The sequence below is a fragment of the Phytophthora sojae genome, assembly GCF_000149755.1.
Source record: "Phytophthora sojae unplaced genomic scaffold PHYSOscaffold_1, whole genome shotgun sequence".
Lineage (NCBI taxonomy): Eukaryota > Oomycota > Peronosporomycetes > Peronosporales > Peronosporaceae > Phytophthora > Phytophthora sojae.
This window is the reverse complement of record NW_009258115.1, coordinates 3418399-3430956: the sequence shown is the minus strand read 5'-3', so window position 1 is coordinate 3430956 and position 12558 is coordinate 3418399. Positions and strand designations below refer to the sequence as shown.

General features: G+C 60.4%; 5 protein-coding genes across 5 annotated transcripts; 4 read left to right on the top strand and 1 right to left on the bottom strand.

Moving 5' to 3' along the window:
* Window positions 1-1749: 1749 nt before the first annotated feature.
* On the top strand, window positions 1750-4233 carry PHYSODRAFT_473046 (hypothetical protein; the record flags this gene model as incomplete). The annotated part of the gene is made up of 2 exons (XM_009516481.1): window positions 1750-2040; window positions 3964-4233. Coding segments are annotated over 2 exons (561 nt in total), but the record flags the coding sequence as incomplete, so codon positions are not given.
* Window positions 4234-4349: 116 nt separating this feature from the next.
* Window positions 4350-5795, top strand: PHYSODRAFT_321302 (hypothetical protein; the record flags this gene model as incomplete). Its single annotated transcript, XM_009516480.1, has 2 exons — window positions 4350-4547; window positions 5643-5795. The coding sequence occupies 2 exons, from the start codon at window positions 4350-4352 to the stop codon at window positions 5793-5795; spliced, it is 351 nt and encodes a 116-aa protein (XP_009514775.1).
* A 1631-nt stretch (window positions 5796-7426) lies between these two features.
* On the top strand, window positions 7427-8557 carry PHYSODRAFT_469313 (hypothetical protein; the record flags this gene model as incomplete). The annotated part of the gene is made up of 3 exons (XM_009516479.1): window positions 7427-7711; window positions 7824-7951; window positions 8053-8557. The coding sequence occupies 3 exons, from the start codon at window positions 7427-7429 to the stop codon at window positions 8555-8557; spliced, it is 918 nt and encodes a 305-aa protein (XP_009514774.1).
* Window positions 8558-8788: 231 nt separating this feature from the next.
* Window positions 8789-11395, bottom strand: PHYSODRAFT_308732 (hypothetical protein; the record flags this gene model as incomplete). The annotated part of the gene is made up of 9 exons (XM_009516478.1): window positions 8789-8933; window positions 9021-9143; window positions 9229-9638; window positions 9864-10226; window positions 10296-10400; window positions 10471-10998; window positions 11069-11149; window positions 11229-11284; window positions 11377-11395. The coding sequence occupies 9 exons, from the start codon at window positions 11393-11395 to the stop codon at window positions 8789-8791; spliced, it is 1830 nt and encodes a 609-aa protein (XP_009514773.1).
* Window positions 11396-11541: 146 nt separating this feature from the next.
* PHYSODRAFT_353414 (hypothetical protein) lies at window positions 11542-12546 on the top strand. Its single transcript, XM_009516477.1, has 5 exons — window positions 11542-11643; window positions 11739-11814; window positions 11886-11991; window positions 12066-12194; window positions 12281-12546. The coding sequence occupies exons 1-5, from the start codon at window positions 11575-11577 to the stop codon at window positions 12336-12338; spliced, it is 438 nt and encodes a 145-aa protein (XP_009514772.1). The 5' UTR covers window positions 11542-11574; the 3' UTR covers window positions 12339-12546.
* Window positions 12547-12558: the final 12 nt, after the last annotated feature.

The following is a 12558-nucleotide window of genomic DNA, read 5'->3' as shown; positions in this document are numbered from 1 at the left end:
CTAGTCTCCCACGCCGTCTAATATTATGCGGGCTAGTCGTAGCTCACTTCGAGCAACTTCAAAATCTGTGCCAAACTCTTGTGCATCTTAAGGTGCTCATTAATTGTGGCTCGTACATCAATTCTTAACGACATACTTGGGTATTCTACAGCCCGAGAATTTATTTCAACAAATGCGGACCTTTACGAAAGTGTACGATATCTTTGTATAGCCTTTTGTAGCCAATGAGCGCCACAGTAACTCCAAACCTGTTACGCTACATAACTCCGAACCCGGTTTGAAAGCTGGAAGGATCTGACCACAAACCAGCGAAAGCGGTAATTTTGGTTCGGAAATCTGCGTAGTTTACGAGCAAACCAATTTCTTGCACGTTTCATGGTTTGGTTTGTTCAAGGTGTGACTTCTGGGTTCTGCCTACACCACTTCCACGAGAATAAATTCAAAATTGATGCATCACTGTTCACGTTTTAAAAACTTGCTTCTTACTTGCCCACGCACAGGCTCGTGTTCGAGTCCCACTTGCAGCTCAGGAACATGGCCTTGCAGAAGAACTTGCTCGAGAACTTGCTGCAGAACGAACTGCTCTGAGGAGTTGGTGTGGGCGTAGGCGTCACCGTCGTGGGCTCCGGAGTCGGTGCGACCGTGGCCTCAGCGGTGGGCTCCGGAGTCGGCGCGACCGTGCCCTCAGCGGTAGGAGCCGAAGTTTCCGGAAGCGAAGTGACCGGGCAAGGTGTCGTGGCTGCAGGCGTAGCCGCCGGAGCCGTGGTGTCCGGCAGCGAAGTCACGGGGCAAGGCGTAGTAGCGGCCGGGGCCGTGGTGTCCGGAAGCGAAGTTACCGGGCACGGCGTAGTGGCTGCCGGAGCGTCCGTGTCGGGCAACGATGTCACGGGGCAAGGCGTCGTCGATGCCGGAGTCGAGGTCACCGGAGCGTCCGTGTCGGGCAACGATGTCACGGGGCAAGGCGTCGTCGATGCCGGAGTCGAGGTCACCGGAGCGTCCGTGTCCGGCAGCGAAGTCACGGGGCAAGGCGTAGTAGCGGCCGGGGCCGTGGTGTCCGGAAGCGAAGTTACCGGGCACGGCGTAGTGGCTGCCGGAGCTTCCGTGTCCGGCAGCGAAGTCACGGGGCAAGGCGTAGTAGCGGCCGGGGCCGTGGTGTCCGGAAGCGAAGTTACCGGGCACGGCGTAGTGGCTGCCGGAGCGTCCGTGTCGGGCAACGATGTCACGGGGCAAGGCGTCGTCGATGCCGGAGTCGAGGTCACCGGAGCGTCCGTGTCGGGCAACGATGTCACGGGGCAAGGCGTCGTCGATGCCGGAGTCGAGGTCACCGGAGCGTCCGTGTCCGGCAGCGAAGTCACGGGGCAAGGCGTAGTAGCGGCCGGGGCCGTGGTGTCCGGAAGCGAAGTTACCGGGCACGGCGTAGTGGCTGCCGGAGCGTCCGTGTCCGGCAGCGAAGTCACGGGGCAAGGCGTAGTAGCGGCCGGGGCCGTGGTGTCCGGAAGCGAAGTTACCGGGCACGGCGTAGTGGCTGCCGGAGCGTTCGTGTCGGGCAACGATGTCACGGGGCAAGGCGTCGTCGATGCCGGAGTCGAGGTCACCGGAGCGTCCGTGTCCGGCAGCGAAGTCACGGGGCAAGGCGTCGTCGATGCCGGAGTCGAGGTCACCGGAGCGTCCGTGTCCGGCAGCGAAGTCACGGGGCAAGGCGTCGTCGATGCCGGAGTCGAGGTCACCGGAGCGTCCGTGTCCGGCAGCGAAGTCACGGGGCAAGGCGTAGTAGCGGCCGGGGCCGTGGTGTCCGGAAGCGAAGTTACCGGGCACGGCGTAGTGGCTGCCGGAGCGTCCGTGTCCGGCAGCGAAGTCACGGGGCAAGGCGTAGTAGCGGCCGGGGCCGTGGTGTCCGGAAGCGAAGTTACCGGGCACGGCGTAGTGGCTGCCGGAGCGTTCGTGTCGGGCAACGATGTCACGGGGCAAGGCGTCGTCGATGCCGGAGTCGAGGTCACCGGAGCGTCCGTGTCCGGCAGCGAAGTCACGGGGCAAGGCGTAGTAGCGGCCGGGGCCGTGGTGTCCGGAAGCGAAGTTACCGGGCACGGCGTAGTGGCTGCCGGAGCGTCCGTGTCGGGCAACGATGTCACGGGGCAAGGCGTCGTCGATGCCGGAGTCGAGGTCACCGGAGCGTCTGTGTCGGGCAACGATGTCACGGGGCAAGGCGTCGTCGATGCCGGAGTCGAGGTCACCGGAGCGTCCGTGTCCGGCAGCGAAGTCACGGGGCAAGGCGTAGTAGCGGCCGGGGCCGTGGTGTCCGGAAGCGAAGTTACCGGGCACGGCGTAGTGGCTGCCGGAGCGTCCGTGTCGGGCAACGATGTCACGGGGCAAGGCGTCGTCGATGCCGGAGTCGAGGTCACCGGAGCGTCCGTGTCCGGCAGCGAAGTCACGGGGCAAGGCGTAGTAGCGGCCGGGGCCGTGGTGTCCGGAAGCGAAGTTACCGGGCACGGCGTAGTGGCTGCCGGAGCGTCCGTGTCGGGCAACGATGTCACGGGGCAAGGCGTCGTCGATGCCGGAGTCGAGGTCACCGGAGCGTCCGTGTCGGGCAACGATGTCACGGGGCAAGGCGTCGTCGATGCCGGAGTCGAGGTCACCGGAGCGTCCGTGTCGGGCAACGATGTCACGGGGCAAGGCGTCGTCGATGCCGGAGTCGAGGTCACCGGAGCGTCCGTGTCCGGCAGCGAAGTCACGGGGCAAGGCGTAGTAGCGGCCGGGGCCGTGGTGTCCGGAAGCGAAGTTACCGGGCACGGCGTAGTGGCTGCCGGAGCGTCCGTGTCGGGCAACGATGTCACGGGGCAAGGCGTCGTCGATGCCGGAGTCGAGGTCACCGGAGCGTCCGTGTCGGGCAACGATGTCACGGGGCAAGGCGTCGTCGATGCCGGAGTCGAGGTCACCGGAGCGTCCGTGTCCGGCAGCGAAGTCACGGGGCAAGGCGTAATAGCGGCCGGGGCCGTGGTGTCCGGAAGCGAAGTTACCGGGCACGGCGTAGTGGCTGCCGGAGCGTCCGTGTCCGGCAGCGAAGTCACGGGGCAAGGCGTCGTCGATGCCGGAGTCGAGGTCACCGGAGCGTCCGTGTCGGGCAACGATGTCACGGGGCAAGGCGTCGTCGATGCCGGAGTCGAGGTCACCGGAGCGTCCGTGTCCGGCAGCGAAGTCACGGGGCAAGGCGTAGTAGCGGCCGGGGCCGTGGTGTCCGGAAGCGAAGTTACCGGGCACGGCGTAGTGGCTGCCGGAGCTTCCGTGTCGGGCAACGATGTCACGGGGCAAGGCGTCGTCGATGCCGGAGTCGAGGTCACCGGAGCGTCCGTGTCGGGCAACGAAATCACGGGGCAAGGCGTCGTCGATGCCGGAGTCGAGGTCACCGGAGCGTCCGTGTCCGGAAGTGATGTCACGGGGCAAGGCGTCGTCGATGCCGGAGTCGAGGTCATCGGAGCGTCCGTGTCGGGCAACGAAGTCACGGGGCAAGGAGTCGTTGTTGAAGAACCCGTTCTAGAGGCACTTGAGTCAGGTAGCGACGTAACCGGGCATGGCGTTGTCGTTGATCCAGTCTCGGAAGCACCCGTGTCTGGCAGTGAGGTCACGGGGCATGGGGTCGTTGTCGAGCTCGATGAGCCTGCTCCTGGAGACTCCGCGTCAGGAAGGGATGTCACGGGACACGGGGTCGTTGCTGACGCAGATGAACCTGCTGACGCCTCCGTGTCTGGCAACGAAGTGACGGGGCAAGGCGTCGTCGATTCGGTGTCCGGTAACGAGGTGACCGGGCAGGGGGTAGATGTCTCTGTATCTGGCAGCGACGTCACGGGGCACGGCGTAGCTGTGACCGGCAAACTTGTAACGGGGCACGGAGTCTCTGTATCAGGAAGAGAAGTCACTGGGCATGGGGTCGCTGTGTCGGGGAGGGAAGTCACGGGGCACGGGGTCGAGGTTTCGTTCGTGTCCGGCAAACTCGTCACGGGGCAGGGCGTCGAGCTGCTGCCACTGCAGCCCACGGAGGGGAAGACGCAGCCCCACGTGTCTCCGTTCACGATGGTGCACTCGGCGTTCTCCTTGGCTGTGCACTGCGATCCGTCGAACGACGGCAGGTACGAGTGGCAGTCGGCCGTGGCCACATCTCCGACCAAGGGGCAAGCCGTGCCGACGGGGGCGCTCCCGGACCCCGAGCAAATGGCGCCACGGGAGGCCACGATCGTGTAGGTGGCGTCCCGGCAGACCGACACATCGGTGTCGGCCGAGACGACGGCGGCGACGGCCAGCGCCGCGACCACGAGCGTCGTGCTGACCTTCATGTCGAGTCTCTCCGGCGGAGGAAAATGGCGAGTGAGTCCACGCGCTCAGCCATGCGGCAGCAGACGCAGACGCCGCATTGCCGAGCGCGGGTCGTGCCCGCTCCATGGTGGATACAAGCGGCACTGGGGATCCATCCCTGGTCCGCGGCTTCAGCAGTGCACAAAGCGCCTGCGAGCGAGGAGCAGACGCCCTCGTTAGCGCTGCTCCAGCTGTTTTCGTGGGTGGATTCCAGGGTGATAGGGAACAGAAACCCCGATTATTAGCTGGTATAAATACCTTAAGTTTATTTAGCACCGTTATCTGGTCTCTTATTTGTGGGTTCTGGGGTAGGAGACCGTCGTGGGTGGTGGGTGCAATGAAGATCAGTCTGCCTTGGCTGTGACAGGCGTGACAGACGGCTTCACGGGGCTACTCTTCTGACAGCGCTTGAAGCTCGCCGCGCAGCGAATCTGGGCGTTCAAACACTGCCTGACTTGGCCTGATACCGTGAGAACGCCCGGCGCACTACGCTGCGCAGTCTGCGCCGCAGAGGGTACGCGAGGGTACACTGCTCTCGTCCTCGTGTCCTAAGCAGCGCTTCAAATTGTCATCGTCTTCGAACAGAGAGATCGATGCACTCCCTCTGCATATCACGACAAGCGCCGCTGATGAATGCTGCAGTTCTTTTGGATGGCCGTCCAGAAGCTTGAGTACGCGGCGTCGTGAAATCCTCGCGTGCCGGCATAGCGAATCATCTCAGGACAAAGGTGAGAGCAGTGTCGCTCCATTCAGCAGCGAGGGTCTGCAGAGACGGAAACAAGAAGGACATGCACAAGCATCAAGAGTCTGCGCTTCGGCTGAAGCGGGAACGAAAGCTACAAGCGACTGCTGCTGCTGTTGTTAATGAATCTCGTCGCGGGGCGATGTCATGGGGCAAGGAGTCGCCGCAGCAAGCGTCGGCATGGACAAGGAGGAGTTGATGAAGACATCGACGGAGCTGTGGTTGTGCCCGTGGAAGTGAACTGACCAGGTACGGAGTGGTGATTAAAGCCTGAGAAGCACCAGATGCCGCGAGCAAAGTGCCCGGGTGGTCTTCGTGTCGTGCGGCGACGTCATGGGGCACCGGGTCGTCGTATTTGACAGCGAGCGGGGCACGGGGAGGCCGCGTTCGTGTCGGGTAAGCTCGGCGCTCCATGAAGGAGACCGCACTTCATCATGACGCGCGTCGTCTTCCGTGCCCATGACCCCCCTCCCCCCTAGATCATTAATGCTCAGTTTCCCACGGCCCAATGCGGAGGTAGCGCGGTGAACGTTGTCATCAATGACTTTGGCCGCAGCACCACCCGGCCTTCCTGAACCTCGTGGCGTGGCTGCCACCCACCGAGCAGCTGGGCAACTTCAAGGCCATCGAACGCGACATCGGCTGCACGCTGTCGCTGCGCTGGAGTTCGCGCCTCATCGACATGGACATCCTTCAGTGCGACGATTAGCATAGTTTACTGTGGGCACGGCTAATGGACCACTCATGTCCAGCACGAACGCAGCGGCGACTTTGTGCTGACCTCGCCGAAGCTGGGCGCTAGGCCTATCAGTACGCATTGCCCAGAAAATTCGTACCGGACACCACGGCTCTGGCTGACACTACATCGATACATGTACTATTCTCGTGGAAGTTGGCCATAGTAAGAACTCGTTGAGCAGGTGCATCGTAACCAGCAGGTTGGGCACATCAGTGGCGATGATAGGAATACATAATGTAATGAGCCAGTCCTACCCCAGCCTTCGCGAAGCCCTACCGCAGTGATCAAGCGGCTGCATAGGACCGTATATATATACATGTAGTACAAGCTGCCGATCGCTGTCGGTTCTCGTTCTTAAAAGACCCATCACGAAAGAACACAGTTGAGAACACGAGTGCTTGGAATGCCGTCGAGCACCCACGTCCTAGCAGACGCATGCAAGCTTCGCAACAGACGGATACTGTTACTCGCCGACCTTCGCGAACCAACGCAGCAGAAAGATGCCGTGCCGAACATGGTCTACACAACTTCACAGTGCTCATTATTCACGTTTGTGGATGCCAGCGCGACAGCCTGCGCCTCTACCTCCTACGATGGTGCTAGGTTTTCTAGTTTACACAGCGCACTGGTTAGAGGAGATAATGTACTCAAAAGTCGGCACATTACTTGTTACTCAGAAGTCAGTGAACTGTACTCAAATGTGAGGGCGATCCCGGGTGTGAGTCCCTAGGAGTCGCTGTCTTCCGCGTTAAAGGCTTTGTGGACACACGTATAAACCGCATATTGACTTGTGTTTGGTACAATCGAAGCGGCTAAACAACCCCGACCAGCAGCGTATACCTTTGAGATGACGGGGCTCGAGCACACTCGAGAAAAAAAACTTGCCGACCAGGTACCGCAGGACCCATTGGAGGGTGGTCGTCGCTGCTGGCTGGCCGGTCATGGCTTGAAACGCACCCGAGTGGCCACAACTCATCTTGTGCGAGTCGCTGGGGGAAAAACACTGAGGGCATGACGTTGAAGTTGAAGTGTGATCTACACTCCGTCCAGGACCATCAACCAGGAGATAGGACGAACAGGTTCTCGGTAAGTATGCAGCTGGATCATGGGCCAAGCGTGTGCATGGAGTCACTCTCGATCTCCCGAATGCGCAGTATCAATCAGCGAGTACGTGTTTCGTTCGCATCGTTCGTTTCCCTTTTCAACTCGAAACTCGTACGCGTGCGTACACTATTCATCGCCGAGAATGCGCAGTGCACTGCACTGAGTACAGCGATGGTCGCGCCATTAGCATACCCACCCACCCCCCCCGAAGCCGCAGAATCATTGTTCGTCGGCAACGCCTACATGACACCCCAAGCATGCCAAGCGTGACGTCCAGCGCGTCGGCAGCGCGGTGTAAGGATTTAAGGGTGGATTCGCGCTTCAGCGTACTGACTTAGTCGAGGCCATGTTGAATGCGTGCGTCCACTTAAGATCAGCTGGCCTCCAGTTCAACGTCGCCTCGGCCGCCATTCCGCGATTCGCCCGGCAACGCCCAAGCCCGAAGCCAGCCCCCGCCCTCTCGTACCGAGTAGGAAGTACCCAGCCCCTTCTTCAGCATGGTCGTCAAACTCCTGCAGCACGAGCACGGCAAGGGCCGCGTGCGCCTGCTCAAGGTGACGCGCACGCCCGAGAAGCACTCGGTGGTGCAGCTGGAGGCGCAGGTGCTGCTGGAGGGCGCGCCCGCCGCCAGCGCCTACTACGACGGCGACAACGGCCACGTGCTGCCCACCGACTCGGTCAAGAACACGGTCTGGGTGCTGGCCAAGAAGCACGAGTTCGCGTCGCTCGAGGACTTTGGCGTCATCCTGGCCACGCACTTTGTCACCAAGCACCCGGACATGGTACGTCGACGCCCCTTGTGGCCTCCCCACTGAGCCGCGTCTTACAGAGGTCTAACAGCGTCTCTCTATCTCTGTCTCTACCTGTATCTCTCTGTGTGTTTGCCCCGAGCAGATCAGCGTGGCCAAGGTGAAGCTCTTCGAGACGCCGTGGGAGCGGCTCGTGGTGCCGGACTCCAAGGGCCAGACGCGCGCGCACCACCACGCCTTCGTGAGCGCCGGCGCGGGCTTCTCCACCGCCTAGTACGTGGCACGATGCGTCCGTCAGCTTTGTCAATGGATCCCCCCCCCTCCCCCCTGCTAACACTCTGCCTGCCTCTCTCTCCTCCTTTGCCTTTGACCAGTGTGGTGGCTCGCAAGTCATCGCGCGGAGCCCCCGAGGTGACCGTGCAGGGCGGCGTGGACGGCCTCAAGGTGCTCAAGACCACGCAGAGCTCCTTCGTCGACTTCTTCCGCGACGAGTACACGACGCTGCCGGACGTGCCCGACCGCCTCGTCAGCACGTGCGTCACGGCCGCGTGGAGCTACACGCCCGGCGCCGGAGACTTCGCCTCCAGGGCGGCGGAGATCAAGCGCGTGCTGCTCGAGACGTTCGCGGGCCCGGCGGACGTGGGCGTGCCGAGCCCCGCCGTGCAGTTCACGCTCTACAAGATGGGCGAGGCCGTGCTGGAGGCGTGCCCGTACGTCAAGGACATCAAGATCACCATGCCCAACATCCACAACAACCCCATCGACCTCTCGCGCTTCGGCTGCAAGAACATCCACCCGCACGGCGAGGTCTTCCTGCCCATCGACGAGCCGCACGGCATCATTTCGGCCACGATGGTGCGCTCGACCTCCAAGCTCTAGGCGCGACGCAAGGCAGTGCAGTGAGTGGATCATGTCTATCGGGTTGGGTTGGTTACCCAACTGAGGACATAGTGCATGCCTGGGAAGTAAGGTTGTCGTGCTAACATTATTAAAGAGCACTGCAGTTGAGAGGAATGTTTCGATTCATGCGAGTTATACTAGTATTATCCGAGCGCAGTTTGTGAGCTTGAACGCACTCTGCGCTGATAGAATCGACGCAGACACGCTGCCTTATCGCCCGTAAAAGTCGCCAAGTGATCGGGCAAACACGTTGACCTTGTTCTGGAGCGAGGAGTAGTTGCAGATCTCAGCCAAGCGGTGCACGCGCTGCTGCATTTCTTGAAAATACGCGTCGCAAGCGTTGCACCGTTGAGCCCTGTCACGGACATCCCAGATTAAGGCAAATAGTACCATGTTAGTTTGGAGCAGGCCGACCAACACTAACTATCCCAACGTTACGAACCGTTCTTCGCCCGCTAGGTTGATGGCACGCGAGCGGTACTGCCGAGCATCTCGAGCGTCCTTTACAATGGGGGAAAACGCATCGAACAGCTTTTGCCCCGAGTCGATGCCAACGCTTAAATATCTGTCCATCGACAATGAACGAAACGGGCACCAGTCAGATAACATCGCAGATAACATGGAGACAGCACACTTCTCGAGGCACGCACAGTTCGAACTTGCTTTCCAGAACTTCCACGATTAGCGGAAGTAGCAGCACACACGCCTCCAAGTCCATACCGAGTGATTGCAAGTCCGTGATACGCAGCACGTCGACCACAACTGCTTCACGCTTCCCTCGCGGCAACTCGGCAATATACCGAAGACCGTCGTGCAAGCGCCCCTTTTCCCAATGGATCAGTAGTTGCTGCACGCACTTTTGTCGGGCTTTGAACGCCTTGACGCACGTATCCATTCCACAGCGAAGCTCCATTACGAAATCCGAGGTCGCGAACTCTTCTTCGGGCCGCTGCTGTGCAAGTGAAGGCGTTGGGGTCTCAACCGCTTCTGGCGGACTTTCCACTTGTTGGGGTTCTGTGTGAATAGGCGTAGCTTGTCTCGCGCTTACAGGGCGTGGTGCCTCGACTGCAGTTAGACGTGGTTAGTTTATTGTTCGACGCTTGCATGCACAATATCACAACATACCTGACTTTCGGGGGTCCTCAGCACGGCGTTCCGGGCGTGGCATCGGCTCTTCGTGAAGTGGAGGGACCAAGACCCCTGGGGTTGTAGGGCGACCGGTATCCCCCTCGTACGACTGAACATCACGAGCCTGCTGTCCTAATGCCGGGGTTCTTGCTCGGGCCAGATTGTCCGGGAAGTTGGCATTGCCATTACCAGACCCCCGAGATACATCCCGAGTACCAGCGACAACTAGTGCCTCGGTGGGAGTAGCGGTGGGAGGGCGAGTTACTGGAGCTGGAGCGGATGGAGTTACTGCTCGTGCGGACGGTGGTCGACTTCTGGCTTCTGCAGCTCTTTGGTCGCTGCTTTGACTGTTCTTGCGATTAAATGGTCGCATCTGCATCACATCGAGCACCCACACCGAGACAAACGCGTCCTGAATGCAGCCGCCCATGAGTTTCATATCCTGCGTCATGGTGGTGTCGGCATGCATCTCCACGTAGCCCAGATCCTTCTGGCGCGGCATCATCACACTATCGTGGCACTGACAAATCACAACGGTATTATAAGACTGCTGGCACACGGCGGACATTGTTCAATGGATCACACTAACCTCAATGGCAGTCTCGTATGACCACACTCGGATGGCTTCCTGGGAACAGCAAAATAAATACTTCCCGCTGTACGGCTCAGCCACCGTGTGGCACATCGATGTCGTCTGAGCAAAGGCACCAGCAAGCGGCCGTCAGTAAATTTTATCGTAGACAGCTCACCCGAGGTTAACTTACCGTAGCGTTATCAACGGGGGTGACACCGATCAGAGCAAACTCCTGCACGTCCCAGAATCGCACCGTGCGGTCGGCAGCAGAGGACACCAGGATGAACTCTTCAGGGTTAAATTCGAGGCTGGTGATAGCGCCGCCGTGGTCAGGAAACTCGCGAAGGAGGCGTCCAGCCGTGAGGTCCCATATTTTGATGACACCGTCCTGGTCACCGGACGTGAGCCATCGTCCATCGGGCGTGAAGCTCACCGCCGTCACCTCCGACGAGTGCCCCTTGAAGGTCTGCATGCAGCTCTTGGTGCGCAGGTCCCAGACCTTCACGATGGTGTCACGCGAGCCCGAGGCCACGTAGTCGCCGTACAAATGGTAGTCCACCGTCGTGGTCGAGGCCATGTGGCCCTTGAGCGTGCGGCTCACTTTGCCAGCCTCCAGGTCGAACACCTTGATGGATCCCGCCTGGGAGCCGGCCACCACTTTGCGCTCCGCCGGGTCGAACACGACGCTCTCGACGGCGCTCTGGTGGCCCGACAGGCTCTGATGGATTGGCACAACACCAGTCAGACTAGACTCAGTCCATTACTTGGCTCTTAGAGGGCCGACCCACCATGATGTTCTTGGTCTCCTTCTCGCGCATCCGCCAGAGGTTCACCATGTTGTCGTCTCCGCCAGTCGCCGCCACTTGGCCCTGTCATAGGCAGCAGTCGTAGCAGTAGTAAGAGAGATGGGTTCACTGCAGCAGGCGATTGAGAGATCGGACGACCCACCGACTTGCGGCCGAAGCGCAGGCAGTTGACATTGCTGGAGTGCGCCAGGAAGTGAGCTGTCTCGGTGCACACGCATACAAACATACATACAGTCATATTATGTGAGATGCATGCATCCACGCACAGCGCTGGTAGAGCATGAACGCACAGTGCCGGGCGAGCGCCATGGGCAGCGGCAGGAGGCGCGACGCTTACAGCAGTGCCGTCACTACCTATTTGTATGCAATCGGCAAACCCGCGGGACTAAACATCCGGGTTCGGGTTCGGGTCCGGGGTCAGTGGTACTTTTTTGACTTGGGTCCCAACTGGAGAAAAATATCCCTCGAGTCGAGTCGAGTCGCGCGTCATGCAGGTCCTCGTGGCGGTGCTGAGCTTCATCGACATCGTGGCGCTCACGTTCCTGAACGGCTACTGGGTGCGTCTGCTGTGGCTCTTGTGTCTCTGTGCTGCGGGGCTATGGCCCTCGCTTTCTCTCTCTCTCTGCTGACCGAAGTATCTTGCTGTGGCCAGCTGATCACCCTCGATGAGCTGGAGCTGGACCATCTGAACCCGGCCGACGTGGCCAAGCGCCTCAACAAGCTCGTGTGTGCGTAGGCGGCTGTGCATTGCAATGGGAGGGGGCTCATGGACTGACTGCTGTTGTGTGGCTCGCTGCAGACCCGGAGATGGTCCTGCACGGTATCCTCATGTTCCTGTGCTTGCTGGCGTGGGCGCCCTGGGTCTTCCTGCTCAACCTGCCGATCGCCGTGTGGCACGCTCGACGGTGAGTTTGCTGATGCATGCACATTTATTGTGGGGGAGCTAAGGGGCTGACGTTGTTGACGTGGTTGTCCCCAGTGTCATGCGGAGTGAGCACATGATGGACCCGACCGAGATCCTGCGCTTCAAGAACCTGCAGCAGGCTCGCCTGGAGTCGATCGCCAGGACGGTGTTCTACGGCCTGCAGATCGTCTACGGCATGTTCTGGTGCGTGTGGCTGGCTGGCATACTGCGAGCGCTTGTAGTCTGCTGCCTCCCTACTAACCCACTTTTATTTGTTGGCCGCACTACAGGATGGTGTCAGCTATCGTGAACTCGGCCAAGAGCCGGAAGGGCGGCAAGCGCGCATAGATAGCGAACGACCCAACGTCGCTGGCATTCCGCCAGCAGTCGAGTCGAGTACAGTAGTGTGGAGGCGATCGACGGACGTCTCCTGGAGAGGCAGTGAGCGGAGGTTTCCCATCCCATCCACTCTATTGTGGCAACGTTCAAGCTCCACCGTGCTTTCTCCCTAGATGTGTCTAGCATAGCAGTAGCATGTGGGAAAAGATGGCGAGCTGAAGAGGCTGCA

What these genes read in the sequence shown, in the direction of transcription:
- PHYSODRAFT_353414 (XM_009516477.1), top strand. Translation starts at nt 11,575, where the DNA reads ATGCAGGTCCTCGTGGCGGTGCTGAGCTTCATCGACATCGTGGCGCTC. An exon ending in CGTTCCTGAACGGCTACTGG is followed by an intron (nt 11,644 to 11,738) that starts GTGCGTCTGCTG and finishes TGCTGTGGCCAG; the next exon opens with CTGATCACCCTCGATGAGCT. An exon ending in GCCGTGTGGCACGCTCGACG is followed by an intron (nt 11,992 to 12,065) that starts GTGAGTTTGCTG and finishes GGTTGTCCCCAG; the next exon opens with TGTCATGCGGAGTGAGCACA.